The 21,924-nt window shown below is 35.8% G+C and overlaps 1 protein-coding gene across 4 annotated transcripts in view; it reads left to right on the forward strand.

Annotated features, from left to right (window-relative positions):
* Nucleotides 1-21,924, forward strand: part of CSMD3 (CUB and Sushi multiple domains 3) — a 756,594-nt gene that overhangs the window by 599,106 nt on the left and 135,564 nt on the right. For all 4 annotated transcript variants that reach the window (XM_030011520.2, XM_030011521.2, XM_030011522.2 and 1 more), the window contains 6 exons: nucleotides 11,479-11,592; nucleotides 12,260-12,355; nucleotides 13,223-13,426; nucleotides 16,209-16,333; nucleotides 20,581-20,677; nucleotides 21,560-21,664. In XM_030011520.2, the coding sequence (XP_029867380.1) occupies nucleotides 11,479-11,592; nucleotides 12,260-12,355; nucleotides 13,223-13,426; nucleotides 16,209-16,333; nucleotides 20,581-20,677; nucleotides 21,560-21,664 (741 nt within the window). The remainder of the gene's footprint in view (nucleotides 1-11,478; nucleotides 11,593-12,259; nucleotides 12,356-13,222; nucleotides 13,427-16,208; nucleotides 16,334-20,580; nucleotides 20,678-21,559; nucleotides 21,665-21,924) is intronic.

Consider the following 21,924-nt stretch of genomic DNA (forward strand, 5'->3'; position numbering starts at 1 on the left):
TTACATAACAGATGCAACATACTAGTATTGTTTATTATTACTGCAAATAGTATATGCTACAATTAATCTAATCTAATCTAACATAAATAGTAATTAAAAAAAATGTACTGTTTTGACTTTTTTTCCTCTACTATTGTGCTGTTGCAGATCTAGAAAGGGTTTTGCAGAAAGGGAGAAGTAGAAAGGGAGACTGAGGTTTGAAGCCGGAGGAGAATGATAATTTAGTAATGTAATCAACTTCACGGATTTTAGGAGCAAGCAAGAAAAGTGTTAATTAGGAGAGTTCACACCTGTTCCAGGTCCAGGAAAAGGCCTGAGTCTCACTTTTCTCCCATATTTTATGGAAGTATGCCCATTCGTGGGGAAATACGCATGTAGCTTTTTCTCTGCAATTTCACTTGACTACCTCATTCTGAGCTTCTAGCATTTCTAACTGCTCCATCTCCTGTCCCCATACACATTTTATTGTCTTCATAAATTCAGATAAACAGTTTCCTTTCTCAAACATGAGAAGATGTAGCACTTCCCATCTCTTTCTTCCTCTCCTAGTCAGGAATGCAGTAACAAGAATAGGAATGCAGGAATAAGATATGTATGCAGGAATAAGTAGTGCAAGAAGTAATGCAGGAATACAGTAACAAGAAAGAGGACAGGCCAGCATGTTTTCAGTCAACACTTTTTTTACAGAAGAAAAACAAAGGTAGAACAACAGAGTATGGCTTACAGCTCAGACTTGGATCTGTGCACTCCTGCTTTTTGTGTCTCTGAGATGATAGAATGGAACAGGTATTTCTTTGCCTTCCTGCTGGGGAGGAAAACAGCACCCGAGAGCTTTAAGAACCAGAACTCTTTCTGCCCTTCCTTACCTGTTCCTTGTTTGTAGACAGAATCCTTTATGCATTCTTTTCCTCACTAATCTTCTGGAGGTCCTACCAGGAAACAGAGGACTCCACCCGGGAGAACAACAGCTGAGACTACCAATGAAACACCGATAGCTCACAATGAAGAGTAGATAGTTCAGTGAAGGCTTTTTCCACAGACTAAGAGATTAAGAACTAGACAGTGGTGCGTGTCACATACATTATGAAGAACTACTATAAATTCACATTAATTTTCTCTATCCAAGTACAGTTAGCTGGCACACCTATGTGTGGTTTGGAAAATCTCCATGACTTTTATTTGACCATTGCTATTAAATGTAACCTTATTGAAGTATATTTAATTTGCTAATAACAGTAAATTTGTGCTATACATATGATATTGAAATACAGTTCTGTTATATTTGAGGGCTTCTGTAGGTTTGTGTTGTATAGTCATATCTTTATACATTGGGAAACTTGTGTAAGGGCAATGTAGAATTAATATATAATATATTATATATTATATCTAATATATAATTATAATATATGTATATAATTATATATTTGTGTGTATATATATTTATGTTCCTTTAACTTTTTCACACTTTAGCATTTTTCAATTTTCAGTTATTTAGTGTTTTCTCTTTATTTTTATATCTGATTATTTTTTGTCACAATATTATATCAACTCCATTCAGTTTCATTTGTTCAGTCACTCTTGTTAATAATTATCATCTGTTGCAGATAAGCAGTTGTCTACCCTTACTCATGTCAGTAAGAATACCTCTTCTAGTGGTTTACACATAAACTCATCACTAGCCTTATTTTGACATCTAGCCTGCAGTGCACCCAAGAGGCTTATACCGTTAGAATTAATTTTTACTGCTTCTAAGTTCAGGAACACTAGACAGCTGTTTTATCCTGGTATTTGCTTTGAAATGAATTGAGATTTACACAACAGGATACTACTAGTAGGGACTCTACTTTGTATTCACAAACAATATTTTTCCTGTTACAGCATGTGCTAAAAAGTGTCAACCATTACAGAGAAATCTAGTAGCTATCACTAAAGATTACTGCTACAGACATAGAGTAGGCTGAATGTATTAACAATTACTGACAGACAACCAGACGTTTGGAAATGTAAGAGGAGAACCATTCAAAAAAATGACACTGCTGCTACTATTTTCATTTAAAACTAAATAATGATAGTAACACTACTAACTCAGAGATACACAGTTATTGTTATGTCAAACTGAAGTATTCCACTGAACGGTACAATATCAGATCTTCCAATTTGTTTATATGAGCTGGTCAAAATTTATTTAAGTTTCCTTACTGAAAGCAATGTTCCTACATGCATGAATTCTGTAAGATCATCTCTTTAGGATGTCATCTTTCAGTCTTTCCCTTCAAAAACCTTCTCAGTGATTACTGAACAATTTCTCTTTGAAGAGCCCAACATACATTCAAGTTATCTTGCAGTTTTACTAAACAATTTTCTCAGGCAGAAGGGGGTGAATATCAGTTTATTTGGTGTCTACATTAGTATAATTTAATTTAAAAATATTGACTCAGTCCATCATTACAGTGTAATGCTAGTTCATCCTAAATACAAGGGAAAACTCCATACATTTTTTCGTATCTGCTGTTTGTTATGAAGCTAAATACTTAAATCAAAGAGATTACTCACAGAGGAAGGCTATGTTCCAGCAGGAGGAGGCAGATATATGTTGTAGCAGTAGGCAGCCTCTGACTTTTTCAACAGTATAGTAAAAGTCATTTTTCTCCTTTTACCATAAGTTAAGACAGCGGTAGGTCATAATAAACTTTTCTACCTTTAACATCTGTGAGTTTATTAAACATACTTTCTATGATTAAACTATTTTATGTAAAACTCTTGGCTTGCAGTACATGAATGTTAAGCTACTTCATATGAATAACGGCCCTTAACTTTAAAATCCCCCTAACGCAAACATTCTGCTGTTCATTCATGCATTTTATTTTTTTCAAGGCTACTCCATGGCTAGTTCTAGGTGTCTTGAAGGTGATATCCAAAGGAAATGGTAGAATAACTGAAAAATTTAAATGTCTTGTTTCTCACAAAAAAAGGAAATCTCTTTCTTCCCCTCCTCTTCCTAAAAAAAAAAAAAGATTTTCTGAAACTCCTGCAGTGAAAGCTAGAGTGATTGTCATCATACAGGTGTAGTCAGATCTTAATGCAGTTGTCTGATTTTGTGGAGAATTCCTGTCTTTCTTATGAGAATGGGCACAAGAGTTTCTCCTGTCTGATGATCATTTGATTGATGACTGTAATCTGATAAGCTGTAAAGCCTTGCTGAATCTTTCTCATAGAAAGAATCTCACATAATAGTTTCCTGCTTTCTGCTTCCTGTAGTTATGCCTGAATCCTGCTTATTTAAAGCATGGCTTTTCTCCATTGTTGTTTATCATTTAGCTGACTGGCCATGATCCACCACTTAGCACAGTGAATGGGGTCTCCAGACTTGGGAGTTAAGATGAATGAGGAGTTTGCATTTCTTGTTTCTTAGTGCATACGTGGGAGTTAAGATGAATGAGGAGTTTGCATTTCTTGTTTCTTAGTGCATACTTGTTATCTTTAATCACCGTAGAGACCATTTCTCTAGTGAGAGATTTCTCTTTCCCTGTCTTTTAAAGAAGGTTGTAACTTCTGAACAACGTCACTTTTTCTCCCCCCCCCCCCCAAAAAAAAAAAAAAAAAAAGGTATTATAATTCCTTTATAAAACCTGATAGGAAAAACATCACAGCTAAATCATAAGCAAAGAGGATGTCACCAGTGGAGCTGATGAAGAATCAGATTTTTTTTTCACTGTGAAATAAAATTTCCATGCTGTTGTGAGCAAAACTCTCTTTTGGAAACATTTTTTGGTCTGATGACAGAAATTCTGTTTGAAACTATGAGAAGTTAGCTTCTACAGAGTAACTTCAAATTCTGAGGAAGTCCTCTAGTTCTTTAATAAGACCTGTGTGTATACCACAACTGGTAGACTGGTAATTCTTCATTCACAATCAGAAGAAACATATTTTAAACATAGTAAAAAAGATTTGTCTAAACACCATACTTAAGCACAATTTAAAATTATCATTCATCACAAATGGATTGCTTTATCTGCATTTTGATTTGTTGGGCTTTTTTTTTCAGCTCTTCACAACTAATTTGGTACAAAAGAAATTAAGATGTTACTGTAGAAAATAACAACCATGATACAGGCCATGTGTATCTTTCCCAGACTGAAACAGATTATTTTATTCCTCTTCTGAAATAGTGCCTGACTGGAGACATGTATTAAGAATTGCAGAGGTAATTTGGGCCCTATTTAATTAATAGGGTTCATTTTCCTTTTCCTTTGCCAGTGACAGTTACCAAGACCTATCATTGTAAGTGCTGATTCAGTCTTGAAGCAAACATCTGAGCTTCATCAGGAGGGCTTATGAAATGTGCATTTCAGTTTATGTGATAACAATACTTAAAACATGTTAGTCCTTTGGTAATATCTTAAAGGCAAGTGAATTACATCAGTATCGGACTTAATTTTACACCAGAGCTTTCTGAGTTCAGTAAATCACTAGGCACACAGAAGATCCCACTGATGTGAATGGGAAACCTAGGGCGAGGAAAGATAGCTCATCTTATTCTGCTGATATCCATATAAGTTATTCAAAGTGTTTCTTTAGCTCTGATACCTGGCATAAGCATATATTTTACCCAGGTAGATATGACTTGATCAGTACAGTGTTAATGGCAATAATATGCTATCTGTAAAAGTTTGACTTGTGAGTTGGGTTTAATTCTTTAGTGGGACACAAGTGACAGCAATTCAGGGATCTGTTTTGAAGAATCTGTTGGTACATGGCCCTGGAGAGATGAGAAGTCCAGGACATCCAGTTAATTTTCAGGGATCACCTCCTCTAAGCTCAAGAATGGTCCATCCCAATGATCAGGAAATCAAGCAAAGGTGGCAAAAGGCCTGCATGGATGAACAAGGAGCTACTGATAAAAATTCAACATAAAAAAGAAGTGTACAAGATGTTGAAGCAAGGTCAGATGTCCTGGGAGGAATACAGGCACTTGAAACTCACTGCAAAGATGGGGTTAGGAAAGCCAAAGCCCATCTAGAGTTGAATCTGGAAAAGGACATGAAAGGTTTCTAGAAATATATCAGCAACAAAAGGAAGAGTAGGGAAGATGTGGGTCCATTCTTGAATGGGGTGGGGTCCCTGGTGAAAAAGTATGCAGAGAAAACTGAGTTACTAAATGCCGCCTTTGCTTCAGTCTTTACCAGTAAACCAGCCTTGAGGAATCCCAGACACCTGAGACCAGGAGAAAAGTCTAGAGCAAGGATGACTTGGAGGAGGACCAGGTGAGGGAGCACTTAAACAAACTGGGCATACACAAACCCAGGGGACCTGATGTGATGCATCCATGAGTGCTGAGGGAGGTCAGTTACCTTTGAAAGGTCATGACGGTTGAGGGAGGTTTCCAAGTGCTGGAAGAAGACAAATCTTCAAGAAAGGCAAGGAGAAGGATCGAGAGAAGTATAGGCCAGTTGGCCTCACCTCTATACCTGGGAAGGTGATAGAGCAAATAGTCCTGGTCACCTTCTCCAAACATATTAAGGACAGGAAGATGATTGAAAGTATTGACCATGGATTTACAAAAGGTAAATCAGTCCTGACAGACCTGATAGCCTTCTACAATAAGATAACTAGCTTGGTGGTTGAGTGGAGAGCACTGGATGTTGTTTAGCTTGACTTTAACAAGCCTTTCAACACAGTCTCCCATAACATCCTTATTAACAAATTGATGAAGTGCCAACTAGATAAGCAGATGGTGAGGTGAATTGAAAGCTGGCTGAACTGCCAAGCTCAAAGGGTTGTGGTCAGCAGCAGGAAGGATAGCTGGCAATCAGTCAGTAATGGCGTACCCCAGGGATCGATACTGCAGCCAGTACTATTTAATATCTTCATAAATTACCTACATGATGGGACAGAGTGCACTCTCAGCAAGTCTGTAGATGATACAAAACTGGATGAGCGTCTGGTATACCATATGATTGTGCTGCCATTCAGAGGGACCTCAAAGGCTCACAGAAATGGGGAGATAGGAAGCTCATGAAGTTCAACAAAAGGAAATAAAGAGTCTGCAACTAAGGAATAACCCTGTGCACTGGTACAGACTGGGGCCAGCTAGCTGAAAAGCAGGTTTGCAGAAAAGGTCCTCAGGGTCCTGATGGATGCCAAGTTGAGTAAGAGCCAGCACTGTGCCCTTGTGGCAAAGAATACCACCAGCCTCCTGGGATGCATTCAGCAAAGCATTGCCAGCAGCTCGAGGGATGTGATCCTTCCCCTCTATTCAGCACTGGTGAGATGCATTTGGGGTGGCGCATCCAGTGCTGGTTTCCCCGGTACAGGAGAGACATGGCCATGCTGGAGTGAGTCCAGCAAAGGGTGACACAGATGATTAACGGGCTGGAGCATCAGACACGTAAGGAGAGGCTGAGACAGCTGGGACTGTTCAGCCTGGAGAAGAGAAAGCGCAGGGGGATCTCATCAATGTGTATAAGACCTAGGAAGTAAAGGAGGCAGAGCCAGACTTCTCAATAGTGCCCAGTGGCAGAATAAGGGGAAATGGACACAAACTGAAACACAGGAAATTTCCTTTAAACAAAAGAGAAAAATTATTACTGTAAGGGAGATGGGACACTGGAACAGGTTGCTCAGAGAGGTTGTGGAGTCTCCATCTCTGGAGATACTCAAAACCTGACTGGACGTGGGCCTGAGCAATCTGCTCTAAATGACCATTCTCTGAGTGAGAGGATTGGACCAGATGATCTCTAAAGGATTCTAGTCTCAGCTGTTCTCTGATTTTGTGATAGGAATTATACTGAGAATATTGTTCATTAATCTAATACTATTTAAATTGTACCAGTATTTTTTTCTTATTTTTTAAACTGGCCAATTAAAAGACAGAAGTAAACTCTGTACATGTTTTTTTCTCACTTTAAAAATGAAACTGAAATTTCTCTGATGAAATTTCTAACCAGTCAACTATTTTGTGCCAATTCCATCTGTTGTTAGATGATTTCCAAACTCATTAAAAGTATCCAGATGTTATAGTGATGAAGGCCATAGAAACATCTAGATATTTAGAGGCATGGAAATTTCTCTTGTCTAGGTCTTGCCTGGTTAAAAGGGAGCTTGCTTGTGCTGATGTATTTTCAATTAATGGATTCCCTCAATTTCCTAAATTAATGACAGTATTAATACTACAGTTTGCCTGGAATTTTGAGAGAAAAAAAAAAATCATACAAATGGAAAAGTATAAACAGCACAGAAATGTATTTTGTTTATTTTTGAGGAAATACATAAATTAAATACATAAATTAACATTGTAACTATGAAAATTCCAAGAGAAAACTTCTTTGGATGCCCTAGCATTGTTGATCTTGTAAAATAAAAGACACCTAAATATCTAAGCAAAATGTTAAGCCACAAAATACAGAGAAAAGAATATTTTATTTTTAAATAACATTAGCACAAAGTAGTGAAGGCCAAGATGAACATAAAATCAGGAATAATTTGCAGCCCAACTTTAGACATCCATTTTGGACAGATGACTTTCAGTCTTTCGCGATAGTTGACAGGGGACAGAAAATGATGGAGAGTCATTCTTTAGAGAATACTTATTCATCCACCATTTAAAAAAAAAAAAAATACATCACCCTGCAGATTCTTCAGTTAAAGTAATTTGATCTTTATTTACACTGGATAATAATTTTTAGTGAGTTTCTGAAAGGCAGATTATACTGGATACTCACATTTATATTTTATCAATTCTTGTTAATTTTGAAACATATTTTTGGCATTGTCTTCAAATTATGCTTGTTGTGGTTTGTTTTTAAGAAAACTATTTTCAAACACTAGAAAATGAACAGAATAAACACATGCCAAATGGGATAGGCAACAATGACCCCCAGAAAACACAAGAATAATGAACTGTTATTTTTCTAATAATCAGAATTTCCCTTCTTGTGACATAATCTCAGCTGGCCAGGTATCAGTCACTGATGTATTACAATATTTCACAGATGTTTTAATAAAAAATAACTATCCTAGCACAGAAAGAGGAAGGAAGAGGTTCTATATTCTATCTCCACTACTGGCTGCACCATACTCCTGCCTGACTTGAGGAAGCAGCTTGATTCACTTAAACTTAAATTGATCATAAAACCGTGGACTCAAAGACCCTTACTTGAGCTTGTTGCTGTTTCATATTAACCACTTTCTGCCAGTAGGTCCTATTTGTCAGTGCTTTGTAATGTCTCAGCTGTACTAATCTCTTCTTAATATATTTGATTTCAAGGCAATGATGGCTTTTGTATACCTTCTCAGATTTTCGCTGTATTTTATTAAGAAATACACAGCCGAGAGTGAAAAAATTACTACAAATGATATGTGAACCTTTTTCTTTACAAAATGACCAATTTTAAGTCACATATTTGTTCCCTTTCTTCAGTGTTATACTCTTAGACAGGAAGGTGCTTAAGAGAAAGCTGGAGGCAACAACAATCTTGAAATACTTACAAAATGTAGAAACAGGCCTTAGAATTTGGCTCACTATAAGGTATAATTACTGTGTAAATATTTTATAATAACCCATTACAACACAAATATAGCTTACCAATTCTATTTTTACAGTTTTCCCAAGATACAGCTCTTGATAATAGTTATGTGTGCTTGTTAAGTTATGCCTCAGCACTTGCTTGAATTTTCCATACATAGTTTGCAACTTAATTCAAAATGGGAAAGAGCAGTGGAAGTCACAGGGAACTTAACTTGGCTCAATGGCAAAAGGAAAATCATTGACTACTATGAAAATAAGATTTGATAAAAGTGCAAATGTGATAGAAACAATTAGCTGGATTAAGTTTGTTAGTTATCTTTAGAAACACCAAAGAGAAGACTTGAATGCAGCTAAACATTATTTTAAAAATAAACAGAGCTAGTAGAAACATCAATGTTTAATTTTCTGGAGATTGGAGGAAAATAATGGAGATAATTTGGCATCTCACCTATGGTTCCTCCTAAAAATTGACAAAAATCTTTGGAAATGTCTCACAGGCAGTTTTAAAATTACTTTTGGTTGAACTTTTTATAAATATAACATCCATACTTTCCCTTCAAAAAGAGGGTTTGGTTTTTTTTTAAATTTGACTTGTGTTCTTCTTGAAAAGAGGGTATGATAAGGTCCTGAGTTGGTAAGGTGGAACTGCCTTTTTATTAAACCAGTAAAAAAAAAAAGGCGTTTGAAGATGTCACATTTTTAATATACTGTTTTTAAAGCTTTAAGGGTATATAAATTACAGCAGTTGTAGGTGCCTACCTTCATCCTTTATAACAAAAGATACCAGATAAAGATGTTATAAAACATATGGAAAACAAATATAATTCAGTAGCAACACATTGGAATACTTATCCCAAAATGTCTAACCTGGATAATGAACCAGAACTGGTTCAGTTTCTCTTTATAGGTGTTCCAGCGTGGTCGGTTGACCCTGGCTGAATGCCAGGTGCCCACCAAAGCCGTTCTGTCACCCTCCCCTCCTCAGCTGGACAGGGGAGAGAAAATGTAACAAAGGGCTTGTGGGTTGAGATAAGGACAGGAGAGATCACTCTCCGATTACATCACAGGCAAAACAGACTCAGCTTGGGGAAAAATAACTCAATTTATTACCAATCAACCAGAGTAGGGTAATGAGAAATAAAAACAAATCTCAGAACACCTTCCCTCCAGCCCTCCCTTCTTCCCTGGCACAACTTCACTCCCGGATTCTCTACCTACCCGCCCCCAGCGGCGCAGGGGGACAGGGAATGGGGTTTACGGTCAGTTCATCACACGTTATTTCTGCTGCTTCATCCTCCTCAGGGGGAGGACTCATCACACTCTTCCCCTGCTCCAGCGTGGGGTCCCTCCCACGGGAGACAGTCCTCCATGAACTTCTCCAACGTGGGTCCTTCCCATGGGCTGCAGTTCTTCACAAACTGCTCCAGCGTGAGTCCCTTCCATGGCGTGCAGTCCTTCAGGAGCACACTGCTCCAGTGTGGGTCCCCAACGGGGTCACAAGTCCTGCCAGAAAACCTGCTCCATGGGCTCCTCTCTCCACAGATCTGCCAGTCCTGCCAGGAACCTGCTCCAGCGCAGGCTTCCCACAGGGTCACAGCCTCCTTCGGGAACCCACCTGCTCCAGTGTGGGGTCCTCCCTGGGCTGCAGGTGGATATCTGCTCCACCGTGGACCTCCATGGGCTGCAGGAGGACAGCCTGCCTCATCATGGTCTTCACCACGGGCTGCAGGGGAATCTCTGCTCCGGCACCTGGAGCACCTCCTCCCCCTCCTTCTTCACTGACCTGGGGGTCTGCAGGGCTGTTTCTCTTACGTGTTCTCACTCCTCTCTCCGGCTGCCGTTTCTGTGTCTGTCCCACAACTTTTTTTCCTTAAAAATGTTATCACAGAGGCGTTACCACTATCGCTGATTGGCTCGGCCTTGTCCAGCGGCAGGTCCATCTTGGAGCCAGCTGGCATTGGCTCTGTTGGACATAGGGGAAGCTTCCAGCAGCTTCTTACAGAAGCCACCCCTGTAACCTCCCTGTTACCAAAACCTTGCCACACAAAGCCAATACATCCAGTCCCTGCAAATATTTAACTACTTCCACTCTCTTACCTTTATGGTCCTTAAGCCATTTTCCCCTCCATTGCTAGTAATGGTGTTAAAATTAGGATGTAAATATTTTGTAGGTACTAGGGCCAAAATTAATCCAAACAATTCTTTTTTCTTTGCACTGTTTACTTATATTGAAAATGCAAAAACCTGTGATGTGAATGTGCTGCATAGATGTTTGAACTTAAGTGCAAAAATAACATTCTTGAGTTGAGTTTTTCTACTAGCATGACTTTAAAAAATAATAATTTTTGTGATTCAGTATATGTATTCTGTTGCTTTGAATCAGTTACTCATTTGTTTCACAAAGGTAAAGATGCACTGAATGTTAATGTTCTTAAGAAAAAAGAAACATTCCAAGGTAAGTAAAACTTACAGAGACTTATCAACAAATTTAATTCATAAAACACAGTATATAGTAATATGCCTGGAATTATAAAGGACGACATTGCACTGAGAATGTAGATGTGTATTGGGTGGGGGAGAACAGAGAATTTGAAAGTATATTCAGCTACAGAAAAATGGTTTTGTTCCCTCATTAGTAGAATCTTTTAATGAGTATATGTATGGTTTGTGTACCTTCATTTTCTCTTTTATATATATAGAATTACTTTTTTATTCATTTACTGCTGTAATGGTATGAAAAATAACTAACTTTAAACAGCAGGACAGCGAATTAAGTGATCAGAGAAATCAATCAATAAATATAATTTTTTATTTAAATATTTTTTAAACAATATATTAAAGTGTATTTTGTTCTCTTCTTTTTTTTTTTTCTTGTTTTTTCCTTTCACATTCTGTCCCCCCTTTTTTTGGCCATTGGTGCCTCTTGCTTTTTCTCCTTCCTGTTTGGTCAGTGGTTTTTGGCCAGTTTGTGTTTTTCCAGACATCACTCCATGATGTAGTTGAAGTATATGATGGCCCAACTCTGCAGTCATCTTTGTTATCCTCTCTCTCAGGATCTCATTCAGGTATTCTTTAATAGAACTGTCATTAAACTGTTATTTAGTTTTTACAAACCTAGAAAGATAGTGTAGTCAGAAAAAAAGAAGAAAAATATGATAGTCACATTTTCTTAGATTCAGTTCAGGCAAATATATGAAATCAGGATTTTGAACTAAAAGCCTAATCACTCAAAACTCTTTGCATTAACGAATAAAATGAAGTAAAATTAAATCTATTTTTTTTTAGATTTTTTTCTTTTGATATTTAGCTATTATAGTGAGTGGTTTGGGCTTCTTACTCTGTGCCTTTATGACTTTTATCTAGTGAGCAATCTGAAATGAGTATTACATATTTTAAAGGGAAAGCAGCATATATTTGTAGCAAAGTAAAATTGTATAGATACTGTGCACGTTGACTCAATTAAAAGAGGTATGGGGTTTGGGGTTTTTTTTGCTAAAGGAAAAAAACAACAAATATTCCTAATAACTGAGATGAGTTTTAGTCCCCCTTTTCTAGAACAATGTAATACTGCCAACATAAAATATTGAAATCACATATATCTTGCAAAGTTTACTGAAGCAGAACAGGGTTTTCAGAAAGTTATTTCTAGCTGCAAAGATGTTGACAGGTATTTTGAATGCTTCTTTAGTAAAATGTGGTTATGATAGCTTTGTATTTGCTTTGTTTGAGTAGGTGAATCCCTTCCATTGAGCTCAGGTAACCAGATCACGGTTAGATTTACTTCAGTTGGACCAATAACAGCTAAAGGATTTCATTTTGTTTATCAAGGTGAGACAACCTGGAAAAATCTGTACATTTATTCTTTTTGTCACAAGCTGTAAATCATCAGAGAGGAACAGACTGAGACTGTAGAGGGAAGTAATAGCCTGTTAACAATGTAACAAGTTTCACTACTTCTGCATGTTTTGAAAAAAATTTAGGACCATTCTTTATCTGTATTTTAAGGCTTAAATCAAATATTTAAGAAGTATAAGATTCCAAATGTAAGAAGACAGTTATACAAAGCAGCTGTTTCTGTTTGTTAATCTGGTTGACTAATGTTAGATCCATCTTGCTGCTCAAACTGGTTTATCTCTCAATTTAAATATGAATAACTGTAAGTGTTATTACCTGTGGGTGAATCAGTGATCTTACTTGAGATACTTCTCTTGGTTTATATTATTTCCCTTTTTATGGGTCAAACACAGAAATGGTTATACATCAATACTTGCAACTGCAATTCATTCTTTCATTAAAATTAAATCCTGATCTGAGAGTCAGAATACACATTTAGAAATCCACAGAAATAAATGTAAATATCTATCTGACACAGAAAGGTTACTTTGAAACCATGTATTAGCTGAATATTTCATAGCAGTATTTCTTTTCAGTGCCATTTTAGAAAGGTTTCAGTGTGGATTTTATGCATTGCTTTTAAACTTGGCAAGGATATCAGTGCTATGCTCTTCTAAATAGTAACTCAGACATCAAAGGTATGCAATCCATATTGTAAAGATTAATTTGGGGATTATAAAAATGTTCTTAACTAGCAAATAACTGCTTTTTTTGCAGTCATTTTGAATATTTGTGGTTCAAAATCTGTATTCCTCCACCAAATCTAAAATTAAGAATCCACAATTGTTTCTATGTTTGCAGCTGTTCCAAGAACAAGTGCAACACAGTGTAGCTCTGTGCCTGAACCAAGATTTGGAAAAAGGATTGGAAATGAATTTGCAGTTGGGTCATTGGTTCTTTTTGAGTGCAATCCAGGTTATATCCTCCATGGGTCAACAGCAATTAGATGTGATACAGTACCAAATGCGTTGGCACAGTGGAATGATTCACTCCCTACATGTGTTGGTGAGTTCTAAGGCTTTTTAATAGAACTAATTACTGCCTAAAGTGTAGATCACTCTCTCCAGCTGAATGTGTTCCTTTGTCATCTATACAGTATTTTATTCTTGTTTACTTTTTTCACTTTCTTCTTCATTCAGGATAAAGATTTTATTCCACTTTCTATTCTAACCTTGCTGTGACATTTCAGGAGTTTCATGAACATACTCTGCTGCTATAAATTATATGTTAGCTTCTTTTACATTAACATCAGTGGCAGTCCCTGGCTGTCCCTTAATCAAGACTCAGAAATATCAGTTTGTGCCCTGACTGCTTGCAAAACTAAGATGCTCTCACCTTGTAGATCTCTAACAAGCTATTGCAAGCTATTAGAAAGAACACTACTATATTACAGATTTAGAAATAGTTACACTAGTATTTCATTACTTGTCAGAAAAAAGCAGTGATTTTTTAGATGAGAAAATATACTTTGTCTGGTTCTAGTCATACAAGATTAAATTCTCAAAATGAAATTCTTAAATTAATGTGCATCCATTGACATTTATTAAGCTGATTTGCACCAATTGGAAATCTGGTGATTGTGTTGAAAAGCCCCACAGTAAAGAGATAAAATTCTAATGATACATTTTTCCATAGGTTTATGTCAAGGGCAAATATAGCACATTTACATATTAAGTTTTATTAGAGTTTGGCTTTGGTTTTTGTATGGAAAAAAATAAGTTGTTTATAAATGAATTAAAATTGGTTATAATTTGCACAGATGTTTTTGCAATGCCATCAAACTTTTCCACCTGTAACATCTGTTGCAGTACTGACTGCATTGTACATTAATTTTGTGCAAATTAAATACATTGAAACCTATTCATTTTGAGGATGAAGACATCTGAAGAACTCCATTCCCAACCAAAACAGTAAATATATGTATGAGTTAAAGTTACTTTACTTTTCTTGGCAGAGAACAGATTTTTTATAAAAATGATCCTAACCCATTCCAAAAACCACATTATGGTAGTGACTCCAGCATTAAGAAGAACATAAGCAGTGTTTTAGATGAATGGAGGAAAGGAAAATAGAAGACATTTTTTCATTAGGTTGATTTTGAATCTTCTGTGCTTATCAGCTGAAGGTGCATGTTAAAGTCTGAGCAGTTTTCAGTAAAATAAAAGATTTTCTCCAAAATACTGAAATCTTCATAGAGATCAAGACTCAGTACAATAGAGGTAATATTAATAAATATGATTAACCAGCTATTATACACAAATAATGTTTATTTAGACTGTTTCAGGCATAGGAATAGAACCACAATTTATATATCAATAAGAAGCTCAAGTATATGGGTATATTTCATTTGTTCTTAGTGATTACAGTTTAATCAGTAATTGTACTATTTACCCCCTTGAAATGTATTCCCTTTGTTTTTCAGATACAACAACAAAGTGTTGAAATAATTATTTTGGCCATTGATCACAATGTATTATTGAAATTTTAATACATGATTTAGTCTGTGGAAGAGAAAGCTATCTGTCTCTAGGCAAGTTGAACTGAGAAAAGGTTACAGGCCACCTTATGTGTGAAAATCACTGTGCCGATAAAGGTGATAAAATATATATAAGGTGAAAATTGCATTGAACTAAATCAGTTTAATAATTGAAGTGGTAGACATGACCATATTAAATTGCCTTAACTCTAGTGAGTACTTGAATATTTCCTTAGAGATAGTAGACATCAATCGTTCTGTCTGTTCATCCTTTTATGAGTAATTATTTAAACACTTTAAGTGACACTGACCTTTAGTTTATCCATGTAGTTCCCAACAGATTCTATCAATTATATGTCACAGAAAACATAGGTACAGTATTCATTATTAAGATAAGTTGCATTCTCCTACCTATTTCCTACCTATTTTCTAAATCCTCGTATTTGTATCTAATGAAATCCATTCAGAACTTAGCAGTGTTGCTTAGAAGTGATATATTAGCTTCTAATGGTTTTGATAAACTATATCTCATCAATCTTTTCCTTCAACTTCTTGAATACCAACAGATACAGATATGTATCTAGATTAAGCAGTAATATTCTTTGTCCCTGTTAGAGCATCTAATGATCTAGACAAGATACATTCAAGCTGAACATTGAGAAGAGAAACTTGGTGGTACTGAATGCCTCTGTCCTATTTCATGTGTAACATTTTTATTAATCCATGGGCATGGATATGATGAGTGCAGTCTTGCAAGCATTTAGCAATTTCTTTATTAATGTGGTAGATCCATAGATTATAATGGGATAACTCATGGAAGCAAAGAGAACAATCAAGGAGTTGAGACTGGTGCTATTAATTATTTAGACAACAACAAAGTAGCAATATTAAGAAAGAATGTATCTTTTTTATGACATATTTTTATCTTTTATACTGATAAAATACGTAACTGTTCAAACTTCATTCTTAAGCCTTTAAAATAATGTTTCATTTTTGTAAGATTACTAGGAGACAATGGAATGGATTTCACTTCATTAAAGGTCAAATAAATAAGGGGAATATGAGCATGATTCTCCAAGGTAGAAAACTGACATAATTCAAATTTTCCTTTATTCTTTTGTGGTCATTTAAAAGGATTTTTTTGAGATGCAAGATTTTATTTTCCTGAGGCAAACATACATTTTTTAATGTAGCATAAATTTACAGAAGTTTTCAGCCACGGTATGCTGAACATTGTGTAAGCTTTTATAATAACTTTTCTCACTTCTGAAGCTTCATACTTCTTTTCTTGCCTTATGCATTTCCTTTCAGTGCCCTGTGGTGGAATTTTAACAAAGCGCAAAGGGACTATTTTGTCTCCTGGTTACCCTGAGCCTTATGACAACAATCTGAATTGTGTATGGAAGATCACAGTACCAGAGGGAGCTGGGATTCAAGTAAGTATACTTGCTATTTGCTTGTCATCATCAAGTTTAAAACTGTTTTTCCTGATGCAAGAGCATGAAAAGATCATTTCTTCATACATTTTTCTATCTCACTAATGATTCTCACAATGGAATTTATTGCACATCTTTTTATTCATGCAGTTGTTAAAAGTTATAAGATTTACAAAGATCTTAAAAGGTACACTTGTAACTTTTTACTTAGAAGAAAAGCACCAATAATTTAAAATGTGTTGTTTCAATAGGTCAGTGATTCCTTGTAAGCCAGAGGAAAGAGAGAGTCTTTCCTGTGATTTTTTTTCATCTCCCAAAATGGATAAATCTCCTTTAACAGAGTGAAATTAAGTGGGTTGCTTCTGTGGACAAGTTATATATGTTTTCCTAGAAACTCTGTTATTTACTCTATAGTTATGGAAGTTCATAGTGTTATAAAGAATCTTCAGTATGTTTCAACATGAGATGGGAATTGGTCCTTTAAAATATTGACAAAATTCTCATTTACTAAAATTTAGATTAAGAGCTGTTTAAATTAAGTAGTGTTCCTCAAAATCAATCTCAAAACTGATTTAAGTTATTAAATCAATACTTACTTTCCTGGTAGGCACCATGGGCACAGATGTTCACTTGCTGTTCCCAATTCTGAACTCTGGAATCTTTGTTTTCTTTCCCTCCACACAATGCTGTGACCTCACTACAGAGATTTCTTAGTGGGAATCTGGCAGCAGGATCTGCTAGCACAGGTTCTATAGGTTTGTGAAAAAACAGTTTCTGTGAATTTTAAAAGTATAACTGGCAGGGAAGGGAAATTGACAGCCAGCGGTTACCTGCCAGCTCTGATATGCTTACTGCTTTATTAATGTAAGTAGATGGAACACATAGCAGAAAAGTATCCATTAAGCTAAGTCATGTATATCTCACTCTTTAGAGTTCACTAAAGAAACTGACAGAAATCTGATTATTGGAAAGGCAGTTGAGTTTAATAAATTAGGACTTTTAAGCATCATCTGATAAATTCCTAGCAAAACGCATATCAAGAAACCATGGTAGCAAGTTTTCTATGTCTACCCTTGGCTCAAAATATAACTACTGTAGAAAATGAATAAATAAAGAGCTCAGTTTCTGTAGGTAAAGGTTTAATAATGAAAACCAGGAGAACCATTGCGGACACTTTATTAAAGCTTTTTAATAAATTACATCACAGAGCTTTTAAGGTATTCTACTGTGTCAAGAAAAGTTTTTAAAATAATATGAGTTTATACTTTGCTACTTTATAAGTATTCAGAAAAATCTAGGTTTTTTTTAAAATAACTAAAAATACTTAAGAAAAATGTAAAAACTTTATGGAAGAACACAGAAATCATCACAAATACAACCTAAGTCGTTACATGGTAACATTTATGAGTTCAATTTTCAAAGCCACCAATGTCCATTAACAATAGTATTTAATAACCTAAATCAGTTTTGAGATTGATTTTGAGGAACACTGCTTGATTTAAACAGTTGACTAAGTTAGGATACTTTGTTCTGTGTATGTCTTATACAATCAGTAATGTAAGTTAAACACTAGGAGGATAATTCAGAGGATTTAAATTAGGCATTAATTGGCATCGTGACTTAGGCAGTCACTGTTGCTTTTTGGAAGTATTTATCTCTTATCACAGACTGCATTAGGTGATTAAATGACTAACTGATTTCAAGTTAGGTGTTTAATCTGCATGATATTCTTTTGCTCCAGAGTCATAATAAAAAAGATGTATTTACTGTTTGCTTTCTTTCTAGTTCTCCCGAGGTTTTTTTCAGAGTTATCAAATAGCATCCTTCCTTTCTGTTATCAGTTATTGAATAAGTTATTCGTTTATATTTGTTTCAGTGTAATGACAACAGGGCAGTTTCGTGGGCATACCTGTATGATTGTAATTAGATATGTAGAACGTTTAATATTGTCACTGAAGCAGGACAGTCATGAAGTGTGATATTCATGCTTGATCCTTTGAATCCTGTCTGATTTTCAGGGCTAGGTCTGAGGAGGATAAAGTCCCTGGTATAGTAAACTGAATACAGCTGATACAGGATCAGTAAGGCAGAGTATACATCAGAAGTCATACCATTTTTACTGTGTTATTTTTCACAACTGAGCTTCGCTTTATATCTACTAATGACATAAAAAATGGCATCAGAATTGTTTTGGGTTTGGTTTTTTCACTTCATAGGAAAGAAAAAAACTGAATATACATATATTAAAATGTAATTATTACTGTGAAAATCAGCTACTTGAGGCAATATTTGAAAACTTGGGTGACTGATTTTGTCCAACCTGAGAATGCATGCAAATGCAGATATTCAAGATACTGTGACAGCTAATGCTTTTGTGTTTATGTAAATACATAAAATATCTGGACATTTTTCCTGACCAATATTTATTCCCTCAAAGTATCAAAGACACTTTCCCAGCTTTAAAGGAGATGAAAATAATATATCACCAGTGCATATTCCTCTGTGAAATGTGTAGATGGAATTTTAAACTGTTTAGGTAAAACAGCTATTGATATATATGATTATGTTGTTGAATTTGTTGAAACAGTGTGATCAGATGTAAATGCTGAGCTGTCTAATATCAAATCAAAAAGCAGACATTTAAAAGTAGATTTAGGTAAATATGAAGTGTACACCAAAAGCCTGCCTTCAGGCACCTAACTTAAATACCTTTTATCAGGAGATTAATCTACCATAGTTCCTTATAAAGTTAGAGCAGAAAGGTGCCTCAAGTAGGTAATTCAAAACATCTGATATAGACTCTGGCTCTGAATCACTGCCTGAAGGTATGTCTGTCTACTTATTCACTACGTGGGGAGGTTAGGGCAAGTAGCATCAGTTGCACTAAAATAAATGTTTTAAATTAGGTGTTTTATGATGAATGTAAAAACTGTAGTCAGCAGCAATCCGGCCCCAAAAACACATAAAAAACATTAGGTAATTTGAAAATTGTTCTGAAGGTTTCCCAGGTGCCTGCACTTCTGATTCTGTATGTCTTCAGAAATATTCCTGACAGAGGCAACACCCATAAGTTTCACCTAAATCCCTTGTAAGCCAAAAAATAGACAGCCAAGTCTGAATTTTTTCAGTGGGTTTCCTCCAAGTATCTAAACATGCTAACAGTCAGGGCCTCTCCATTGCTTCACTTCAAAAAAAAAAAAAAAAAAAAAAAAAATCATCCTTTGGCTGTAGTATCTGACCAATTCCTACAAAAAAGTAGTGCTTAAGGCCCCCATCCAAGAAATAGGTAGCCATACTGAACTTTCTTTTTACCTAGAAGAAGGTCCAAGTCATATATTTCACCTAGAAAAATAACTTCATTACCTGGTTGTACTGGAACCGGTGCTTATTTCTTTTGTTGAAGCTATTCCATTTTGGAAAAAAATAAAAGGAAGAATAATTGAGGCAGAAGAACAGTAAAAGAAGTATAATTATCTAACTTAGTGGCTAAGGTACCCCTTTCTGAGGGTGGTTGGGGTTTCATCTGTGCTTCTGTCACTCTTTAAATGCTTTTCATTAAACAGTTATTTCACTAAAACAAAAAAAAGCCAGAACCTCTCCCCTCCAAAACAGGAAAAGGAACCTGGCATTTCTCTACTTCGTGGGGAGTGTTTTCACTATATGAGAACAGATATATCCTCCCTCTTGCAGTCTATCTGTTTACTGCTTTGCATCTTCTTACGAGTGGAAGAATGTTGTCACCTCTGGAAGGAATGAAGTGAATGTTCTGCCTTTTGCTTGTAGTGTGCTAGTGACTGCTCCTCCTCAGGAGATGAGTCAATGATGAAGTTAACCAAACACAGGAGGTTGGTCTTACCTGGAGGCAAAATTGAACATGGCAAGATAGATGAAGCAGTGTGCATCACTGTGGGCCTGTTTTTAGCCCTGGATAAACTGGAGAGAATCATAAAGTAACTAACTGCTCTATACCCAGATGATTTTTACAGATGTGTGACTCTAGTTAGAGGTAATATGTGGTTTTCACTAAAGGTCACAGGATCTAAAAGTCTGAATTGGCAATTAAATTAAAAAAATGTTGCAATGCAATTGTATTTACTTAATGATGATTTTCCATTCTCTTTGGCAATGAGAGCAAGACACAACTTTTCATGATTGAAAGCAACAGAGGCTACAATTTACAGTCATCTTTGTGCTTCAAGACAGCGGGGAGGAAGTTTATGTTCTTTGCCTCACATTTTTCTTCATAGGTGCAGGTGGTGAGTTTTGCCACAGAACACAACTGGGATTCCCTAGACTTTTATGATGGTGCTGACAACAATGCTCCAAGGCTTGGAAGTTATTCAGGTGACTGAGAAGATTTTACAATAAGTGTTTCACAGATTCAACTCTATTGTAAACATACAGCTCTTTTGTGTGTGTGTGTTTCTTCTATAATTAACAACAGGTAGTATTCCTTCTGTTTTAATCAGTCATCTCTTAGCAGACTTTCATAAACTTGAATATTTGAAAATGTTGGAAATGAAATAACATTCAGAGGCTCCCAAACTAGATATCTATTAATCTCTTTTTTTGCTCACTCTTATAGCAGGGGCCAAAAATATAGACCTCTAAAAGAGATGCCTCTTGAAATTGTACATGACTAAAGGATGCATTCTTTATCCTTATTTTAGATAAACAAGACAGTTCTGTTTGCCTTACTTTTTCTTGTTTTGTTTTGTTTTCCTTTATTCTACTTCATTCATGTATATGGAATGAGATCACAGACAATAAGATTGTTATCTTGTCTTGTGCTGAAACACAAATAAATAATAACATTTCTAAGAATAGCCCTACCAAATATGTTCAGAGCTGCTTGACATATTTGACTGTTACATTTAAAATTATTCCAGTTACAGGATTTGCTCTTGCTTTTATGAAAACCCTAGTGAATATTACTTCTGTTGTGGATAACAGAATGTAATATAAATTTATATTAGACCTTGCTTCCCTGAGTACCTACAGTTGAGGTCTCCGATATTGTGGTGCACTGAAAATGTAATAAAACTTTTATAGGGACAGATATTTGATAGCATCCATGATGACAAAATATGATGGAATTGGTTATGTGACCTCTCTCTCCCCCCACCCGCATCTTCTCTTCCTTTCCCACCTTTCTCTTTTTCTCTTTCTTTCTTTTTATACATACACACACATCTATTTCAACAATATCTTGATTTCTCTTTTCAGGAACAACCATACCTCCACTTCTCAACAGCACGTCAAATAATCTGTACCTAAATTTTCAGTCTGATATCAGTGTTTCAGCTGCTGGATTTCATCTTGAGTATACAGGTAATGCAGAAATGTTCAATTAATTAAGAGCACTTGCTGGTTCCAGTCATTAGGTGTACCTAAACTATATAAAAGAGGAATATTCAGTCCTACTGCACATAATGAGCTACATACCATTACTTCAAAGTCATGAGTAAAATCCTAATTTAATTCCAAGTGAGCAAGATCAGGCCTGAAACCTGTACTGTAAGGACTGGGAAATTTAGTTTAACTTGCTTGCACTTTTAATTTGTTTTTGCTCTCTGAAAAGCTTTTCTGAA

The sequence above is a fragment of the Aquila chrysaetos genome, chromosome 4, assembly GCF_900496995.4.
Source record: "Aquila chrysaetos chrysaetos chromosome 4, bAquChr1.4, whole genome shotgun sequence".
NCBI classification, from domain to species: Eukaryota; Metazoa; Chordata; class Aves; order Accipitriformes; family Accipitridae; genus Aquila; species Aquila chrysaetos.